Below are 21,968 nucleotides of genomic sequence, written 5' to 3'. Positions count from 1 at the left end.
GACTAATGATGATGTGCCATATCATCATAGTTAGCGCATATGTGTGCCACCTCATGGAGGTTACAAGTCCCCTCTTTAATGGTCGGCCACATTAAATGAATGGGGGTTACAATTGTGGTCGGCCACATTTGAATTGCAAGTGAATGCAATTCAAGGCATTCAACTCATCTTCTTCCTTGCTCTCAATTTTCTTCTCCCTCTCCTCTCTTGGCCGAACACTTCATAGGTGCTAGCAGACCTTTTGTTTGGCCTCTCCACCTAGTTTGTTCGTGTGGATACTTCTAGAGGATCGTACGCTTGACGATCTTGAGATCCGGCGAACCGTTGGACGAGAGGGATTGCGAAGGGCATCGCATCGAGGGTAAATTCCTTCTCTTTGTAGATCTAGTTTAGAACTTGCATAAGAAACTCGTACTCGTAATGTTTTTCAAAAATTTTACTTCGCACGGATCCAGTGGCATGGGAATCGGGGTTTCCGCAACGCGAAAAAGCGGTTTTTGCGACCCGAAATCCCTACAGTGGTATCAGAGCCACGTGCGAAGTCTTGTACAAGTTTAATTTGTATTTTTTAGAAAAATATCAGTTCTGTAACTTTCTGTAATTTTATGATTTTTATGGTTTTTATGGGTATTTTTCTCGTAGAAGCGAAGCACAAGTGTTTCATCACTTGTAGGCTTCGACTACCGAGAAGATTTTTCCGAAACGGCAAGGTTTCGCCCCAAAACGTTTTGGGACAGCTGGCTAAGGCGCTGTAGGATCGCTAAGGAACACTCGCGATGATTATATCGCAGATAGGGCTAATGCCCTTGGCCCCGCAAGGGAATTCGTTTCGCGATTGCGCCCGAAAACCCGCTAAACGGGGCCGCCGGGAATTTTACTCATAAAAATTGTAAAAATTATGGTAAAAATTGAAGAAAATTATAGAAAATATATAATTTAGAATTATGTATTATTTTGTGATAGTCATGGCCCAAAAGACCCAAATTGGATTTGAAAATTGTGTTGTAATTCATATTACGGCCTGCTCGTCGTCATTTGTGTTGTGTGTGTTGTATATTTGATACGCAACCTGCGCGTCGTGCTTTTCTCCATTTATTCTTGTTGTAAATTAGTTTAGACTCGAATGTAACTCGAGTTTCAAAATTGTAATGTACAAAATTGGAGTCGTGGAAGGTCCACTCGAGACGGAGTTACGAGGAGGGCGCGAGTAACACATGGTGGTCAAAGGAGGAGCTTGAGAAGCTGTTGACCCTAGGTTGACCATCCGATCTTCTCATTGGCTTGAGAAGATCGTAGTAGGGCCATGACTAATCACAAATAGTATAATTAATTGCTTGTGTGTGTGTATTTGATGCATGCTAGTAAAGTAGTTAATTAGCGCCTTAATGATTAGATTAGATCTAAATCGTGTACAAGATGCACCCTACGATTAGATTAGATCTCAATCGCGTCAACTCTAAAATGCCTACCATGTCGTGATAGCAACACATATTATCTTGGTAGGGTACGGAGGGACAATCTTGGTCCCGCCTATCAACGCATGGGTGAGTAGAGACTCAATTTGATTGAGTACAACTAGTTAAATCGAGTTTAACTGTAGGCATTCTTCCAACGGTTGGAAAGATAGGACATAAATCACATTTATATTAATTCTTGGGCGTATTAGCCAAAGCTAACTCAAGTTTTAATATAACTGCGGATAATGATCCTATAAACAAGAGTTGCATAGAGATGTAATTGGTAAATCATTATCTACCGATCATACTAAATCTTGGGCGTATTAGCCAAAGCTAACTCAAGGGTTAGTATGATGTGGATCTTGTCCCACATGAATTATAGAATTCAGTGGGAGCATCATTTAATTAAAGGCCTAATTAAATGATTACTAGAACATGATGTTTATTTATTTTCTGCATTTTTCTGTTATAGATAACCATGACGTCAAACACGAACGCCTTCTCTCTGCGTTCTGTCCTTGATAAGGACAAGCTCAACGGAGCAAATTTCCTGGACTGGTACAGGAATCTGAGAATAGTTCTCACCCAGGAACGAAAATTGTACGTTCTGGAGCAGCCCATTCTGGAGACTCCTCCTGCCAATGCCACGCGAGCAGACAAAGATGCTTACAAGAAGCATCAAGATGACGCATTAGATGTATCATGTATAATGTTGGCGACCATGAACTCTGAGCTTCAGAAGCAACATGAGTTAATGGGTGCTTATGATATGGTTGAACATCTTCATCAACTATATCAAGGTCAAGCACGGCACGAGAGATTTGAGATCTCAAGGGCACTATTTTAGTGCAAGATGTCATATGGGGCTCCCGTAGGCCCATATGTACTCAAAATGATTGGGTACATAGAAAACCTACAGAGGTTGGGATTCCCGCTTGGCCAAGAGCTGGCCACTGACCTGATCTTGCAATCCTTGCCGGATAGCTATAGTCAATTCGTTCTAAACTACAACATGAACGAAATTGACAAGTCACTGCCCGAGCTGCTTAGCATGTTAAGAACTACTGAGCTGAACCTTAAGAAGGTTAAGCCCCACTTTGTTCTGATGGTTCAGAAACACAAGGGCAAGGGCAAGCCCAAAGGTAAAGGAAAGTCCCAAGCCAAGGGCAAAGGCAAGACAGTGAAGCCTAAAGGAGGGGTCGCCAAGGATGCTACCTGCTTCCACTGCGGTCAGACCGGGCACTGGAAGAGGAATTGCAAGGTGTACCTGGAAGATCTTAAGAAGAAGCGAAGTGAGACTTCCACTTCAGGTATATATGTTATAGAAGTCAATCTATCTATTTCTTCATCATGGGTATTAGATACCGGATGTGCTTCTCACATTTGTACTAATGTGCAAGCGCTGAGAAATAGCAGGACATTGACGAAGGGCGAGTGTTAGAGTGTATACTAAAAGCCTAGCTTTTGGTATAAACATTTATCTAGAAATAAGAATCACATTGGTCAAATGTCTACATTTGTGATAAATGTAGTTGTTCAATTAATTTATATTGTAGATAACATGGTGTGTGGTGTCACACACAGAGGATCATGTTATCAGTACCTTATAAATTATAAACAGTAGCTCACGACCAAAATGGAAAGGAACAAACCATTAGAAGGTCGTAGTGTAATTAGGTATCAGTTTATCTTGACTGTATAATTACACTAGTACACTTAGAGTGTATTGAGTAGGACCATTTGAGGTCGTTTCTTTTATACTGATTTTATAAAGAAACAAAGACCTCGGTTATTATGGAAGTGTGTGCTCTTAATCCTAATATAATAACAAGCACATATATTTGATATTTATTTCTTTAATTTATCAATGGGTGAGATTTAGTTCGATAAATCAATAAGCCCGATAAGTTGGGAAATGATATCACTTATAGTGTGTGTTGTTGATTATAGAAGGAAACTGTGTCCTAGTAATCTAGGTTGATAATGTCCTCAAGAGGAGCTCATAAGGATTGTCATGTTAAACCCTGCAGGTGGACTTAGTCCGGCATGACGATAAGGTTGAGTGGTACTACTCTTGGAGCTAGATATTAATTAAGTGAGTTGTCAGTAACTTACTTAATTAGTGGACATTTGTTATCTTAAACACAGGGAGACTAACACACTCATAATAAGAAGGAGCCCAAAATGTAATTTGGGATTGGTGCGGTAGTTCAATAATAGTTCTCTAGTGGAATGAATTATTATTGATAAAATTAAGTTGTGTGTTCGGGGCGAACACGGGATGCTTAATTTTATCGGGAGACCAAAACCAATTCCTCCTCTCGGTCCCTATCGTAGCCTCTAGTATATAGAGATTTATACCCACCGTATACCCACCTTCTTACCCATCTAACGGGGCCGGCCAAGCTAGCTTGGAACCCAAGCTAGGGCCGGCCAAGACCAAGTGGATGAGTGGCGGCCAAAGCTTGGGTCCCAAGCTTGGGTGGCCTACCACTAGAATATTAAAAAGGATTTTTATTAAAATTATTTCTTATGTGGATATCATGTTTTTAAAAGAGTTAAAAAATTAAAAATTTCCTTTTAAAGCTTTCTACAAAAGATTAAGAGAAGAGATTAATCTCTTTCCTTATTTGTAGTTTAAAAGGATGGTTTTAATTTTTGGTAAAAACTTTCCTTATTTGTAAATCATCTACATGATTAAAAGAGAGTTTAAAATTTGAAATCTTTCCTTATTTGTTGATTAAAGGAGGATTTTAAATTTTAAGAAAACTTTCCTTTTTAAACATGTTCATGATTTAAAAGAGAGTTTAAAAATTAAATATTCTCTTTTAAGTTTCTACAAAAGATTAAGAAAAGATTTGATATCTTTCCTTATTTGTAGATTGAAAAAGATTTTAATTTTTAGAGATAACTTTCTTTTTATCCACATGTTTAAAAGAAAGATTTTAATTTATTAAATTTCCTTTTTATAAACCAATCATGAAGGGATAAAATTATTGGAGAAATTTTTATAAATTTCCGGAAACAAATTAGGAAGTTTTAATTCTTGTTTAATTAAAACTCTCCTTGATTTGAGGAAATAAGTGGCCGACCATGTTTTAGTGAGAAAAAAATTATTTTAATTAAAATAAAATTTTCCTTTTCATGGCAAAAGAATTAAGGAAGTTTTTATTAAAATTTCTTTATTTGCCAAGACCAAGGATTATAAAAGAGGAGGTAGAGGAGCCTTCAAGGGTGAACAACCTCTATTATTTTCTCCCTCTTTTCTTCCTTGGTGTGGTCGGCCTCCTTCCTTTCTCTTCTCTCCATCTTGTGGCCGGACCTCTCTTCCTCCTCAGATCAAGTGGTAGGATTTTAGCTCGAAGAAGGAGAGAAAGCTTACATCCCTGGAGCTTGATTGATGGAAAAGATCTTCATCTCTTGAAGCATAGTGCTTGGCCGAAACTCAAGAAAGGAGAAGAAGGTGCTTGGTGGTTTCTCATCTCAAGATCGCTGCCCACACAACGTCCGAGGTTAGAAGAGGAATACTAGAAGATCAAGAGGTTTTTCTATAAGGTATAACTAGTAATTTTTCTTTCCGCATCATACTAGTTATTTATGGAAATAATACCAAATACAAGAGGCTTACGATTCTAGTATTTCAATATGTTTTTCAAGTTGTGTTCTTTATTTTTCTTTTCCTTGTGATTTGATTGTTCCTTTTGGTTGACCTAAAGTTATTTTAGGAAATTAAATATTAGCTTTCCATAAAAGGTTTTGTCTAGTCGGTGGTGGTTGTTCCCATATCCAAGAAGGTCATGTGCCTCGCCACGTCAGTACTGGGAACCAATTATGGAAATTAATATTTAATGGAATTAATAACTTAGGTGATTTGGATCAAACGTGTTAAGTTCCGCAGGAGATCCAAGTCTAAACCTTAAAGAACAAATAGATTAAGTTTTGGATCAAACGTGTTAAGTTCCAAGGCGATCCAAAATTTAATTTAAAAGAACACATGGTAGCTAGGAAAAGGTTCGGACCTTTGAACAAATTTTGTACAATGGAACCTCTAGGTTTTCCGAGTAGCAACCAACAATTGGTATCGAGCTAGGGTTTTGCCTCTCTGTATTTGGTATTAGTTTAATTATGCATACGCCATACATAATTTAGGCAGGATAATAGTAGGATGTGCTAACTTTGTGGACGCAGGATCCAACTATTATGGCTTATAGTTTTATGTGGTGATCGACCCTTGGACATGTCAAGGGCATTTATACGTGTGTGCATGATTTTTTCTTGTAGTGTATTTAGTTTTATTAGGATTTTATTTTGATCTAGATACATGTACATTCCTTTATGGAATATAGGATCAAAATTGTAAAATTCTATTTATGTCATGGATCGAATCTTGCAAAGCGTGGAACCTTCTAAGGACCAGAGGCGCAGCGGAACAAGGAGCGACAGCTAGACCCGATGGCGGTGGCCAAATATGGCAGTGACTTGGGATGACAACACACGGAGGATAACTAGAGATAAAAGCCATAATAGTTGAAAATTAGATTTTCTATTTATTGCTTTTATATTGTGCGTGTGCATGTTAGTTTACAAGTTTAGTAGGCTAGCATATTTAAAATTCCTCATTAATAAATAACTAAGTGGGAGAGAGATTTTAAGTAAATCCCATGGTCTCCATTATCGGTTTGTAAGTGATGCAAACAAGCTTGCTCGTTCTAAGTGCCTTCCTCCATAACGGATGAGCTTGTTCATGGATCACTGATCAAACTTCCATTTTGGATGACTATAGGAAGTTAATTAAGAGCGTGTGATCTTCCCCAACCAAGGGCATAATCTTATTAATGGACTTAGTGTCAAGTAATGGTATACACTTAGACACATCTAATAGTATCCTCCCATCGGAGTCACTGCTATTATTTGTGTGACCAAATGAAACCAACTATTAATTTGTCATAAAACTAGGTTGACAAGATAATAAAATTAAAGGGTTAAAACCCCTCTTACAAATGATTGATTTTGTATACGTTCACACTAACGTGGCATACAAAATTAACGGTGTTTGAGATAATTTTATTTGTCATAAAGTTACGTTGACAAGATAGTTAATGGGTAAAACCCTCCTCTTACAAATGTTGATTTTGTATACGTCCACACTAACGTGGCATGCAAAATTCACGGTGTTTTGAGGTGTTGGTAAATTTAAATAGTATTGTTAGAGGAATCAATATTATTTTAAATTTAGAGTCTTGACCAAATATTTGATTAAAGATAGACCAACTATTAATTTTATTCGTCATAAAGTAAGGTTGACGAGATAATAAAATTAAATGATAAAATTTCCTCTTTGAATTTGTATACAACCATACTAACGTGGCATACAAAATTCATGGGGATTTTTTAAGGAGTTGGTCTTAACCAAATATTTTTTGTGATTCTTAGGAAGATGGTCAAACCCTAGCTGATATACTTTAGGATAGACTTAGTGGTCCCAATTATAATTGATTGGAAATAGAATTTGGACATTAAGGTAGACTGTTCTCTTAGAACTAAGAACAATATAGGTGTATTTTATTCATTAGTTGATACATGTTTAGTGGAGTTATCTACCGGTACCTGGTGTGTAGATACAAGATGTCATTAATCATGTCTGCAATTCATTGCAGGGTTCCAGGAAACCCAACAACTAAATGAAAGGTAAATCACCGTCCACATGAGCACTACTGTAAAAGTGGTAGCTGTTGCAGTGGGAGATGTTTATCTTTTGATAAGAATAAAATATGGATTTTAAGTAATTGTCTTTACATACCAAGTTTAGAAAGAACCTGATTTCAGTTTCTAAACTATTATAGATATTGTGTCTATTTTGATAACAAAGTTGTTATCAAGAAAAATAGGAAAGTTATCTATTCTGGTATGATGGTTGACAATTTATAATCCAATAACTCCCACGATGCAACAAATGGAAATTAGTCACACATCTTCTAATTTTAAGAGAAAGCAACCTTCGGAAATGAACCAATTATATCTTTGGCATCTAAAGCTAGGTTATATTAACTTAAGTAGGATTCATTGGTAGCTGATGAACTTTTGTGTTCATTAGTAGTGGAAATCTTTCCAACCTACAAGTCTTACTTGAAAGGAAAAATAACCAAGAAGCTTTTAAGTCTAAGGGAAATGGAGAAGATATTGGAATTGGTTCATTCTGATTTATGTGATCCTATGACAATCCAGATAAGAGGTAGTATCGAATATTTCATTTTATAGACAACTATTCAAGATACAAATACATTTACTTAATGTACTGAAGACTAAGTGCTTTGATTAGTTCAAAGAGTACAAGGTCGTGGAGAAATGTTAAAGTAAAAGTCACTATGGAAATCGTGGCAAGTACCTCTTGAGAGATTTTAGAGTCACTTATCGAGTTGGATTTCAATCCCAACTAATCGCACCTGAACACCCCAATGTAATGGTGTAGTAGAAAGAAGGTATAGGGACTCTTATGGAATAATTAGATAGATGATGAGTTATTGGAAAATTACCAAATTTGTTTTAAGGATATGCTCGAAACGGAAGTGAACTTTCCAAAGTCATAACTCTCTGCTCATATTGCTGAATAGGTGTAAGCCTATTTTGAAGCATATTCGGATTCTGTAATCAAGACATATGTTAAAGAGAGATAATGATAAGTCGGATAGGAGTTCACTTGTTTGTAAGATATCCTAGATAAACAAAAGTAGGTTTATAGTCTTAAAATCAGAAGGGTTAGCATAAATGACGATTTTTGAAAAGGACTATATAATGAACCACGTGCTCATAAGTAAATTTGTTCTTAAGGAAATAATAAAGGACATGTCTAACCTAGTACCAACTGCACAAGATGAGATACCACAAGAAAACTGCAACTCATATCACAAATTGATACACAATTACTGAAAGTGTCTTATTGTAGTGGGAGGGTTGTTATGCAACCTAAATAGGTTCATGTTTTGGGAGAGTTTTTAGACTCGATCTCCGGAGGGCATGAACCTTCTCCATATGATGAAGCACTCCAAGATAAAGATCGCAAGATCTTGGCAAAGAGTAATGAATAAAAGAATTAGAATATATGTATTCTAATAAAATCTGAAGCTTGTAGAATCACCAAACGGTGTAAAAGCCATTGGGTATAAAAAGGTCTATAATAGGAAAAGAGGGATAGAGGGAAGGTAGTAACTTTCAAAGCAAGGCTTGATGAAAAAGGAAACTTTTCACCGGTAGTCATGCTTAAGTTTATCCGATTCTTTTATCTATTTCGCAAGTGGATGTCAAGACAAGATTCCTTAATGGAAGTCTACATCCATATAAAGCAACTAAAGGGTTCATTGCAAAGGGCTAAGAGCATCTTGTGTGTAAGCTCAATCACTATGGACTAAGGCAAAGCTTCAAGGTCTTGGAACATCCGATTTATCAAAGTAATCCAGATCTATGGATTTAGTAACCGGATAAGTCTTGTGTATACAAAAGATGTGATGGAAACGTGGTGGTATTTCTTGTACTATACTTAGATAACATTTTTGGTAGTTGGAAACAATATCAAAATGTTGTCAAAAGTAAGGGTATGGTTGTCCAAACAATTCGATATAAAGGACTTGGGAGAATGTATATATTCTTGAGATCAAAGTAATAAGGGATCGCAAGAAAAGAATATTTTACTTATCCCAAGCTTCATACATCAGAAAAATCCCTGCTCGTTTTAAGCATACAAAACTCCAAGAAAGGTTTCTTACCTTTTCAGGATGGAGTAACTTTATCTAAAGATATGTCTCTGTAGACTTCAAAGGAGATAAAGGAAATAAAGGCAGTTTTTTATGCTACTATTGGAAGCCTAATGTATGCTATGCACGAGACCAGAAATCTGTTTTGCCAAGGGCATAGTTAGCAGATATCAAAGTAACCCGGACAAGGACAGTGGACTACGAAAGCATATATTGTAGTACCTTAGAGGCACTAGAGATTATATGCTAGCTTACAAGGCGTTAATTTAGTCCTTGTGGGTTGGATTTTGACTTCCAATCGGATAGGGACAATAATAAGTCAACACGGGTTTTGTGTTTACTTTAGGAGGTAAAGTCATAACTATGGAAGAGTGATAAGCATAGGTGTTTTTCTCGACTCCACCATGAAGCTTAGCATACGGCAAGCCTCCGAGGTAGCCATAAAAGTCGAATGACTCAATAACCTCAAGATAGACTTAGATATGATTTCTAGTTTGTCAAAAATTATTACAATTTATTGTAATAATGTTGGTGCAATAGCAAACTCAAGAAACCATAAGTCTATAAGGCAAGTAAACACAATGAGCTAGTACCACCCAATACGAGGAATCGATAAATGAGGAGAAGTTGTTGCCTAGATTGATCGGTGATGACCTATAGATCCTTTCACTAAGGTCCTTAAGGCAAGAGCTTTTGATGAGCATATTGAAGGGATGAGAATCGGATGTATGGCAGAAGATATGAATTAGTCTTTTAGTATAAGTGGAGATTGTTAGAGTGTATACTAAAGCCTAGCTTTTGTATAAACATTTATCTAGAAATAAGAATCACATTGGTCAAATGTCTACATTTGTGATAAATGTAGTTGTTCAATTAATTTATATCAGATAACATGGTGTGTGTGTCACACAGAGGATCATGTTATCGATTATTTATAAACAGTAGCTCACCACCAAAATGGAAAGGAACCATTAGAAGGTCGTAGTGTAATTAGGTACTAGTTTCTTGACTGTATAATTACACTAGTACACTTAGAGTGTATCGAGTAGGACCATTTGAGGTCGCTTTTATACCGATTTTATAAAGAAACAAAGACCTCGGTTATTATGGAAGTGTGTGCTTTAATCCTAATATAATAACAAGCACATATATTTGATATTTATTTCTTTAATTTATCAATGGGTGAGATTTAGTTCGATGAATCAATAAGCCGATAAATTGGGAAATGATATCACTTATAGTGTGTGTTGTTGATTATAAAGAAACCGTGTCCTAGAGATACTAGGTTGATAATGTCCTCAAAAGGAGCTCATAAGGATTGTCATGTTAAACCCGCAGGTGGACCTAATCCGACATGATGATAAGGTTGAGTGGTACTACTCTTGACTAAGATATTAATTAAGTGAGTTGTCGAACTTACTTAATTAGTGGACATTGTTATCTTAAACAGGGAGACTAACACACTCATAATAAGAAGGAGCCCAAATGTAATTTGGGATTGGTGCGTAGTTCAATAATAGTTCTCTAGTGGAATGAATTATTATTGATAAAATTATGTGTTCGGGGCGAACACGGATGCTTAATTTTATCGGAGACCAAAACCAATTCCTCCTCTCGGTCCCTATCGTAGCCTCTAGTATATAGAGATTTATACCCACCGATACCCACCTTCTTACCCATCCAATGGGGCCGCCAAGCTAGCTTGGAACCCAAGCTAGGGCCGCCAAGACCAAGTGGATGAGCCATGAAGGTGGTCGGCCAAAGCTTGGGTCCCAAGCTTAGGTGGTCGCCACTAGAATATTAAAAAGGATTTTATTAAAATTATTTCTTATGGATATCATGTTTTTAAAAGAGTTAAAAATTAAAATTTCCTTTATAACTTTCTACAAAAGATTAAGAGAAGAGATTAATCTCTTCCTTATTTGTAGTTTAAAAGGATGGTTTTAATTTTTGGTAAAACTTTCCTTATTTGTAAATCATCTACATGATTAAAGAGAGTTTAAAATTTGAAATCTTTCCTTATTTGTTGATTAAAGGAGGATTTTAAATTTTAAGAAAACTTTCCTTTTTAAACATGTTCATGATTTAAAAGAGAGTTTAAAAATTAAATATTCTCTTTTAAGTTTCTACAAAAGATTAAGAAAAGATTTGATATCTTTCCTTATTTATAGATTGAAAGAGATTTTAATTTTTAGAGATAACTTTCTTTTTATCCACATGTTTAAAAGAAAGATTTTAATTTATTAAATTTCCTTTTTATAAACCAATCATGAAGGGATAAAATTATTGGAGAAATTTTTATAAATTTCCGGAAACAAATTAGGAAGTTTTAATTCTTGTTTAATTAAAACTCTCTTTGATTTGAGGAAATAAGTGGCCGGCCATGTTTTAGTGAGAAAAAAAATTATTTTAATTAAAATAAAATTTTCCTTTTCATGGCAAAAGAATTAAGGAAGTTTTTATTAAAATTTCCTTATTTGCCAAGACCAAGGATTATAAAAGAGGAGGTAGAGGAGCCTTCATGAAAAAACAACCTCTATTCTTTTCCTCCCTCTCTTCCTTGGTTTTGGTGGCCGGCCCTATTTCTCTCCTCTCCTCTTGTTGGCCGGACCTCTCTTCCTCCTTGAAGATCAAGTGGTGGCCGGATTTTAGCTTGGAGAAGAAGGAGAGAAAGCTTACATCCCTTGGAGCTTGATTGATGGAAAAAGATCTTCATCTCTTGGAAGCATAGTGCTTGGCCGAAACTTGAAGAAAGGAGAAGAAGGTGTTTTGGTGGTTTCTCATCTCGGAAGATCGTTCCCCACACAACGTCCGAGGTTAGAAGAGGAATACGGTAGAAGATCAAGAGGTTTTTCTATAAGGTATAACTAGTAATTTTTCTTTCCGCATCATACTAGTTATTTATGGAAATAATACCAAATACAAGAGGCTTACGATTCTAGTATTTCAAATATGTTTTTCGAAGTTGTGTTCTTTTATTTTTCTTTTCCTTGTGATTTGATTGTTCCTTTTGGTTGACCTAAAGTTATTTTAGGAAATTAAATATTAGCTTTCCATAAAAGGTTTTGTCTAGTCGGTGGTGGTTGTTCCCATATCCAAGAAGGCCATGTGCCTCGCCACGTCAGTACTGGGAACCAATTATGGAAATTAATATTTAATGGAATTAATAACTTAGGTGATTTGGATCAAACGTGTTAAGTTCCGCAGGAGATCCAAGTCTAAACCTTAAAGAACAAATAGATTAAGTTTTGGATCAAACGTGTTAAGTTCCGCAGGCGATCCAAAATTTAATTTAAAAGAACACATGGTAGCTAGGAAAAGGTTCAGACCTTTGTACAAAATTTTTGTACAGTGGAACCTCTAGGTTTTTCGAGTAGCAACCAACAGCGAGGTGGACCTACACGTAGGCAATGGAGCACGGGTTGCTGCTGTTGCTGTAGGGACTTATTTTCTATCTCTGGCCTCTGGGCTTGTATTAGAGTTGGGTGATTGTTGTTATGTGCCTGCTTTAACTAAGAACATAATTTCAGTTTATTGTTTGGACAAGAAAGGTTTCTCTTTTATAATAAAGGACAAATGTTGTTCTGTTTATTTAAAAGATATGTTCTTTTGTAGTGCACCTCTGATGAACGGACTTTACATTCTAGACCTTGAAAGCCCTATCTATAACATAAATACCAAGAGGTTCAAGTCAAATGACATGAACCAAACCTATCTCTGACACTGTCGCTTAGGTCATATAAATGACAAGCGCTTATCCCAGCTCCATAAGGATGGTTTGCTGGACTCATTTGATTTTGAATCTTATGAGACGTGTGAGTCATGCCTACTAGGTAAGATGACCAAGACTCCCTTTAGTGGGCACAGAAAGAGAGCGATTTTAGGACTTATACATAGTGATGTATGTGGCCCATTTCAATGTTCTGCTAGAGGCGGTTATAGGTACTTCATCACATTTATCGATGACTTCAAGAGATATGGTTATGTGTACTGACACATAAGTCTGAATCTTTGAAAAGTTCAAAGAATTCAAGAATGAAATACAACCAACTGGCAAGAGTATTAAGATACTTGATCCGATCGAGGTGGAGAATACCTTAGCCATGAGTTTCGTGACTATATAGCTAAGTGTGGGATTCTATCCCAACTCACTCCTCCTGGAACACCACAGTGGAATGATGTATCCGGAAGGAGGAATCGTACTATATTAGATATGGTACGATCTATGATGAGTCACACAGATCTTCCTACATTTCTGTGGGGCTATGCTCTAGACACGGCAGCCTTTATACTCAACCGAGTTCCATCCAAGGCCGTGATAAAGACACCATATAGGATATGGACTGGGAGAGATGCCCATGTGTCTTTTATGAGAATTTGAGGTTGTGAGGCTTAAGTTCGACGTCAAGTCTCAGACAAATTAAGACCCAAGTCCGACAAGTGCTACTTTATTGGATATCCCAAGGAAACTAAGGGATATTACTTCTACATTCCCAGTCAGCACAAGGTAGTTGTGGCAAAGACTGGAGTCTTTTTAGAAAGAGACTTTGTTTCTAGAAAGACTAGTGGGAGTACGTTCGATCTTGAAGAAGTTCAAGATGCGGACTATAGCACTGAAGCCTCGATGGAAGTTGAACTGGAACCACAAAGTGTTGTGGATGATGTTGTTCCACAAAGAGTTGAGGATCAACAACCAGTTCAAGTAGACATACCTCTTCGCAGGTCTGATAGGGTACGTCGTCAGCCTGAGAGATACTCATTTCTCTTGTCTGACCATGATGACGTTGTGCTCATAGAGGATGAGCCCACCTCTTATCAAGAAGCTGTGATGAGACCAGATTCCGAGAAATGACTAGAAGCCATGAAATCCGAGATGAAATCCATGTATACTAACCAAGTATGGACTTTGGTTGATCCACCTGAAGGGGTCAAATTTATTGGGTGTAAGTGGGTCTTTAAGAGAAAGACTGACATGGATGGACTTATTTATAAGGGTCGCTTGGTAGTTAAAGGTTTCAAGCAGATTCATGGTATTGACTATGATGAAACCTTTTCTCCAGTAGCGATGTTTAAGTCCATTCGGATCATGCTTGCTATTGCAGCATACCATGACTATGAGATATGGCAGATGAATGTCAAAACCGCGTTTCTAAATGAAAACTTGCTCGAGGATGTGTACATGACACAACCTGAGGGTTTTGTAGATCCACAACATACTAGCAGAGTATGCAAGCTGCATAGGTCCATTTATGGACTAAAGCAAGCTTCTCGAAGCTGGAATCTTCGATTCGATGATGCAATCAAATAGTTTGGTTTCATCAAGAACGAAGATGAGCCTTGTGTCTACAAGAAGGTTATAGGAATATAGTTGTCTTCCTCACATTGTATGTGGATGACATACTACTCATTGGGAAAGACATCCCTTTGCTACAGTCTGTCAAGACTTGGCTAGGGACTTATTTCTCAATGAAGGACTTAGGTGAAGCATCCCGCATTCTTGGCATACAGATCTATACAGATAGATCTAAAAGGATGCTTGGCCTAAGTTAGAGTACATATATTGACAAGGTACTCCTTCGGTTTGCCATGAAGAACTCCAAGAAGGGATTTCTGCCGATGTCACATGGCGTGAGTCTTTCGAAGACTCAAGGTCCCTCTTCTAGAGAGGAGAGAGATCGCATGGATCAGATCCCTTATGCTTCAGCCATAGGATCTATCATGTACGTCATGCTATGTACTCGTCTTGATGTCTCGTATGCTTTGAGCATGACGAACAGATACCAGATGTGAAAGTCATGGATAATGGTTAAGAATATTCTTAAGTACTTGAAAAGGACTAAAGAATATTTCTTTATATGGAGGCGAGCGAGTTAGTGAAGGGTTATGTTGATGCAAGCTTCCAGGATGATTATCGATCGCAATCAGGGTTGTGTTTTGCATAAATGGTGGTGTTGTGGTGGAAGAGTTCAAGCAGGACACGATGAGTGATTCTACGACAGGGCCAAGTATATCACGCATCGTCGATGAAAGAGGTAGTTTGAATCCGCAAGTTCATCACTGAACTTGGGGTGGTTCCTAGCATTGCTGACCCTATTGAGCTCTATTGTGACAACAATGGAGCTATAGCACAGGCGAAGGAACCTCGCTCACACCAACGAACCAAACACATATTACGGCGCTTCCATGTCATTCGAGAGATTATCGATAGAGGAGATGTGAAGATTTGCAGAGTACCTACAGAGGCTAACATCGCAGATCCCTTGACCAAGGCTTTGACACAGAGAAAGCATGATAGTCACACTAGGTCATTGGGGCTTAGAGCCTACACTGATTGGCACTAGTGCTAGTGGGAGATTGTTAGTTAGAGCCCTAGAGCCAATCATTTGATGATTGTTGTATGGACTCATTGTATCATATTCTTGTATATATATAAAGACATTTGGTTTTGGTTATTATGCTTACTTGTATTGGTGCCAAATAAACTAAGTATAATAACGCCCTTGAGTATAAGGTTCTTACCTATATCAATCGATTGGTTGAATCGATAGTGAGATGATATAGGGAATACTACTCTTAATCATTCCTAGTCGAGTATTAGCATTCAGGGACAATGTTAATGCGACGAGACTAGCATGTAGGTCAACTCGATGACTTGATCTCACAAATCATGGATATAGAGATATCAAGTTTACACATGGGTATGCATTGGAGAATGTATACTGAATGACCTGCCATGAGAAAGTATCATGGATCGTTATATGAGTGTCATATACTTTCTCATGTGGCTATTAGTATGACTATTAGTCCTTGGACCTGAAGTCACCATGGTTCCCTTCATAAGGAGTTATGTACTTTGGTTTTGTCAAACGTCACCCGTAATTGGGTGGACTATAAAGGCGATTACTGAATATGTAACAAATTATGTAGAGGGATGTGAGTGATGTAGATGAGATCTATCCCTCCTATATGACGGGAGCGACATCGATATTCTTGATAGAGTGAGACCACGAAGTGCATGACCATGCCCAAATGAGTCAATATGAGATATTGAGCTCATTTGATTGAGTGAGTCTACTTGGAATTCAAGATTTAGATTGATTAGAGGATGACACGGTCTATGCCTCACATTGATCAATCTAGATGTCTAGGATAGAAGGACGATGTAATATATTGTGAGGAATCACAATTAGTAGTCACAAGGTGATGTTGGATCTCAACATTCTTATAACTTGGGTAGTAATGATGTATTGCTAGATACCGCTCATTACTTATACTTCTAAATGGGTTTAGGAGTATTGTCAACGTTATAAAAACCTATAGGGTCACACACAAAGGACAATTAGATGGAGATTAGGTTCATATGATGAACCAAGAGGATTAGATTCATGTGATGAATCAAATTGGATTAAGAGTAATTCTAATTGGGCTAATTGAGAGTTGATTCATGTGTTCAATGAGTCTAATTTAGATTATGACTCATTGAATCAATTTACCTAAATGAATTAGATTCATTATATTAGATTGGTTTGAATCAAATGGTTAGATTAGATCAACCATGAGAGAGATTTGGTCAAGTTTGACTTGACTTGAGAAGGAAGATGAAAGGTCAAGTTTGATTTGACCATTTGCCACTTCATTTGTGAGTTGACATTAGGAGGACTAATGATGATGTGCCATATCATCATAATTAGCACATGTGTGTGCCATCTCATGGAGGTTACAAGTCCCCTCTTTAATGGTCGGCCACATTAAATGAATGGGGGTTACAATTGTGGCCGGCCACATTTGAATTGCAAGTGAATGCAATTCAAGGCATTCAACTCATCTTCTTCCTTGCTCTCAATTTTCTTCTCCCTCTCCTCTCTTGGCCGAACACTTTATAGGTGCTAGCACACCTTTTGTTTGGCCTCTCCATCTAGTTTGTTCGTGTGGATACTTCTAGAGGATCGTACGCTTGACGATCTTGAGATCCGGCGAACCGTTGGACGAGCGGGGTTGCGAAGGGCATCGCATCGAGGGTAAATTCCTTCTCTTTGTAGATCTAGTTTAGAACTAGCATAAGAAACTCGTACTCGTAATGTTTTTCAAAAATTTTACTTCGCACGGATCCGGTGGCATGGGAGTCCGGGTTTCCGCAACGCCAAAAAGCGGTTTTTAGGCCCGAAATTCCTACATCGAGCTTATTGCCTCCGACTAGCTTAAATGTGCACTTCTTCTTTTTCTTTATATACTAGGACGGGTGGCTTCTCTTGAATAATATTGACCTCCATCTTTAAATTTTCGAGCAGCATTAGTCTCTGTCTTGATTATCTCCAAGTAGCATTTGCTCGTCACTATCTGATCGCCTTTGACTTCTTTCACTTGGTCATCCATTGAAAATTTTATTTTCTATCATAAGGTTAAGATGACCGCCCAAAATTCATTGAGGGCCAGCTGATCCAGAATGACGTTATAGGCTGAGGGTGCATCCACAACTATGAATACTAATCGGTGCATTCTCAGTAGGGGCTCCTCCTCTAAAGATATGGCCAATTTTATTTGACCGAGCGACTGAACTTTGTTGCATGTGAACCTGTACATGGGAGTCACCATGGGCTGAAGTTCGTTCGGGTCTATTTGCAGTTGATCGAATGTCTGTTTGAAGATAATGTTAACTAAGCTATTTGTATCAATAAAGGTATGAGAAATATTATAATTAGCTATAACAGCATGAATTATTAATGCATCGTCATGGGGTACTTCCACCCCCTCTAAATCTTGGGGCCCAAAGATGATTTCGGGTCCAGCTACCTACTTTGCATTATATCTGACCACATAAATTTTCAGACGTCGAGTATGTGACTTCCTTGCTCAATTGGAATCATCATCGGTTGGTCCTTCAGCTATCATGTTGATATTACCTCGGGTGACATTACTGTGGTTTTCTTCTTGCCGCACTAAGGGTTGTTTCTACTGAACTTGGGCGGATGCTTGAGCTTGCTCGGTCTGGGGTTGAAGTGTTCCTTGCCGTGACTCAGTTGCTCGGTACTCAATCCCGAGCGGGGTATTTTATCATCAATAGGGTTAGCAGTTTGGGGCTAGAGAACGTCGGCGGTATCTGGGATTGTTGTTTTATTGATTTAGCAGAGGATAACAATCCTCAGTGTTGTGAGTGGACGTTTGATAGTATGTGCACCACCTTTGTGAAGTTTCTCAAGGAGCTTCCACATGCTGCACGACCTAAGGTAGTGGTTCTTGATGGTGAATTTGAGCACCCGCCCGAGGTCCTCTTGGTGGGGGAGCAGATTGTGTTGGTCGATCGACCGCTGGGGCAGGTGCAGGTCTGACGACTTTCTTTTTTCGTGAAGCTTGTGCTTCTTCGACATTGATGAATTCAGTTGTCGGTTGATCAGCAGCTCAAAGTTTGGTGGAGGTCTCCTGACCATATCACGAAAAAAATTATTCTTAGTGAGTCCCTGAGAAAAGACACTTACTAAATTTCCATGGTGGTCGTGGGGACATCCATAGCCACCTGATTGAACTTCTTGATGTATGCCCAGAGTATCTCTTTGGGCCCTTGTTTGAGCAAACAGAGGCTCCAAGGGGTTTTGTGGTAGCATCAGTTACTGGAGAAGTGGTGGAGAAATACTTTATGGAAGTCCTTGAAGAGGCGAATGGAGTTATTTGGTAGCCGTTTAAACCATCGTTGGGCTGCCCCGCCAAACGTGGTGAGGAACATTTGGCATTTCATACTATCCGTAAATTGCTGGAGAAGGGCGGGGTTCTCAAATTTAAGGAGATGATCCTCCATGTCGGTTGCCCCCGAATATTCTCCTATGTTCAAACCCTGATAGGGTTTTGGCAATGGATCCTTCAATACTTGCTACGAGAACGGGGCGACGATTCACTCAAGGGAACTATCATTGGCTATAGTTTTTCCCGTGTGCCTGTCTCAAACAGGTGCTTCTTCCGAAGATTTTTGGAGTACTCCTACTTGGATCAATGACTCAGGCTATGTACGAAAAGTACTCGAGGCGCCAGATTGATGAAAGAGGCGCAGAAAGCAAATGAGAAAGGCCTTCCTTTTGAACTCCTCTTTCCCGCTGATGCGCTATTGTCGACGCTGCCGAATTTGGTGGTGGCAGCGCGCCACAAGTGTTTTCTTGATATTGTTACTTTACTAATTTTTGTGCTCTAGCGTTAATGAGCAACTCCAGATCTTCCTGTGTTAAAGTGATGGTAGTGAGTTTTCTAGCCTTTTCCATCTCGAAGCTTTAGATTCAAGCGAAAATTTTCACAGACAGTGCTAAATTTGATCTAGTCTGAAGGCTAGGGAGATGACGCGTTGGTTCTGGTGGATGATTTGTTGACCGACAAAAGACTTCTTTAGCTTAGAGTGGAACCTTCCTCTAATCTTAAACACAGATGATCTTACAAAGCATTAGTGACCAAAGACCAAGGAAGGGATCCCTAGCAAGGCTCTCCGACACTCAAGTCAGTACCCTTTCCGGTGAGTGTGCGAAGAAGAAGAACAGTAGTGGATATACATCAGAGTAAGGTCTAGATGATGCTAATTATGTACCTTGCCAATGGAGAGGATCCCCCTTTATATACCACCTCTTACAACCTCCGTAATCATGAGGTGACCCCTTGTGTCAGAGTTTGTTAGGTGATGAAAAGAGTACAGTTTGGATGACACTACAACAAAAATCACTTTTCGCAGCGCGCAAATTCACTTTCCGCAGCGCACATTGCATGTTGCGTAATTGAAAGCTGTTGAAAGTCCTATATTATTCGCGGCGCGCAATGTGCGCTGCAGAAAATACTATCCGTGGCGCGCATTGCGCGTTGCAGAAAATACTATCCGCAGCGCGAATTGGGCGTCGCGGAAAAGACTATCCGCAGCATGCATTGCGCGCTGTGGATTGTAATTTCTGTGAAATAAAAAAATAATATCCACGGCACGCAATGCACGCCGCGGATAGTAATTTCCGTAGCACGCAATGCACACCGCGAAAAATAATATCCGCGGCACGCAATGCACGCTGCGGATAGTAATTTCCAAGGCGTGCATTGCGCGCTGCGGATATTATTTTCCGCGGCGTGCATTGCGCGCCGCGGATGGTCTAATGAATATAAAAAAAATAATTTTATTATGCTAAAATAATCAATAAACATTTCACAATAAATTAAATACAAATCCAATCCACACACAATAAATAAAAGTCATTTCATTATACCAAAAAACAGTTAACCAAGCAACTGTACTTCCTATCAGTCATACACAACTATAAACTAAATAGAGTATGACTTTAAACTAAATAGAATCTATATCAGTCATACACAACTATAAACTTTGTTAACCAAGCAACTGTACTTCCTATTGCATCCTCGAGAAAAAGCATTTCATCATTCTGTCTAATTAGATCCACCTTCTCTACAAAAACTTTATCAACCCAAACTTTCCAGCATGATCCACCAAGAAAAACGTGATGCACTTTTGCTTTTGGATCTGTAGATGTGATTCGACCTTCTGCCACAACTCCATCAACACACCAATGAAGTAGCTTACATTTAGCATTATCCCTGATATCTCCATGACTCACATCCTTCATTTTTGACTGTATAACCATACAAAATTATTAATTCTACCATATCTATTTTATAACAAATATGTAATTTAGAAAACAAAAATTACAAAATAATTACCTGAGCTACAGTTAGAGGTTGGTTAACATTACCATTTTTTTTCCCATGACTACTGCCACCAACATAATTACCAATACCGCTACCAATGTCACCGCTACCAACCTAATTTAATAAACAAGTTGTGTCAATTAATATCACCATAAGATAATTTTACTAACAAGAATACAAAATAACTCAAAGTAATTAACACAATTAATGACAAACTTTTCCATATTATATATTTTGTTTTTAATTACTAACCTGTTTTTGCTCATTTTGTTGCCTCATATTTTGAAAAAACAAGAACTTCATTTCTTGCATTTCTTGTTGAAGGTTATTCACCGTACTTTCAAGTCGTTTAACAGTTCCATTTTGTTGCACAGATGCTCCAACTTTCGATGGTGTTACTCCAAAGCTCATTCCACGCACTCTACCTCGAGCTTCCTTGCCAAATACAAGACTAATTGCATCATCAAGAATGTTAGTTGTGTTGTGAGATTCAGGTGGACACCGTTCTATTTCTTTCTGCAAATAAAAAAATATAACTTTTAAAAATGATATATCGCAGATTCTAAAATAAAAAATTTAGATTGTTTTTTTTTTGCGAATTCTACAAATAATAAAGAGATGGTTTTATTACTATTTTCTCTCCACTAGCTTGACTACTAGGTTCTCCATTTTTCTTCTTGTGACCTTCGATCCAAACTTTTGATCGTGTAATTGGTGTATCTGCAGGACTTGCTTTTTCCTGCAGTATAAAACATATAAACAGTGTTAGAACAAATAATGTTACTAATTAAGTGTATATGTAAATGTTTTTGTATAAAGTTCAATAAATAAAATTTTTTACCATCATGCAAGCCAAACGGGCATAACCTCTACGACTCATTGTGTGAATGTGATCTTGATTTTCCCTCATTGTTCTGAATTTTGCACTTTTTTCCTGAGAATAAAAAAATGTCTATCATATTCATATATAATTAATTATTCATTAGATCAATAAATAATAATTTCTTAGACAAGGAAAATAAAATAAACAGTAGTAATTATTTAGACAAGGCATGGGATATGCAACTTTTGTTGTAGTGATTCATGC

At 37.9% G+C, this 21,968-nt stretch overlaps 1 protein-coding gene across 1 annotated transcript in view; it reads left to right on the top strand.

The window, feature by feature from the left end:
• Window positions 1-21,351, top strand: part of LOC121971764 (eukaryotic initiation factor 4A-III homolog B-like) — a 50,890-nt gene extending 29,539 nt beyond the window's left edge. Inside the window, exon 8 of the mRNA XM_042523195.1 lies at window positions 21,256-21,351. Coding sequence (XP_042379129.1) covers window positions 21,256-21,336 — 81 coding nt within the window. The 3' untranslated portion in view covers window positions 21,337-21,351. The remainder of the gene's footprint in view (window positions 1-21,255) is intronic.
• Window positions 21,352-21,968: the final 617 nt, after the last annotated feature.

Source organism: Zingiber officinale, chromosome 4A (genome assembly GCF_018446385.1).
Source record: "Zingiber officinale cultivar Zhangliang chromosome 4A, Zo_v1.1, whole genome shotgun sequence".
Lineage (NCBI taxonomy): Eukaryota > Viridiplantae > Streptophyta > Magnoliopsida > Zingiberales > Zingiberaceae > Zingiber > Zingiber officinale.
The sequence above is the reverse complement of the archived record's forward strand: the minus strand, read 5'-3'. Positions and strand labels throughout refer to the sequence as shown.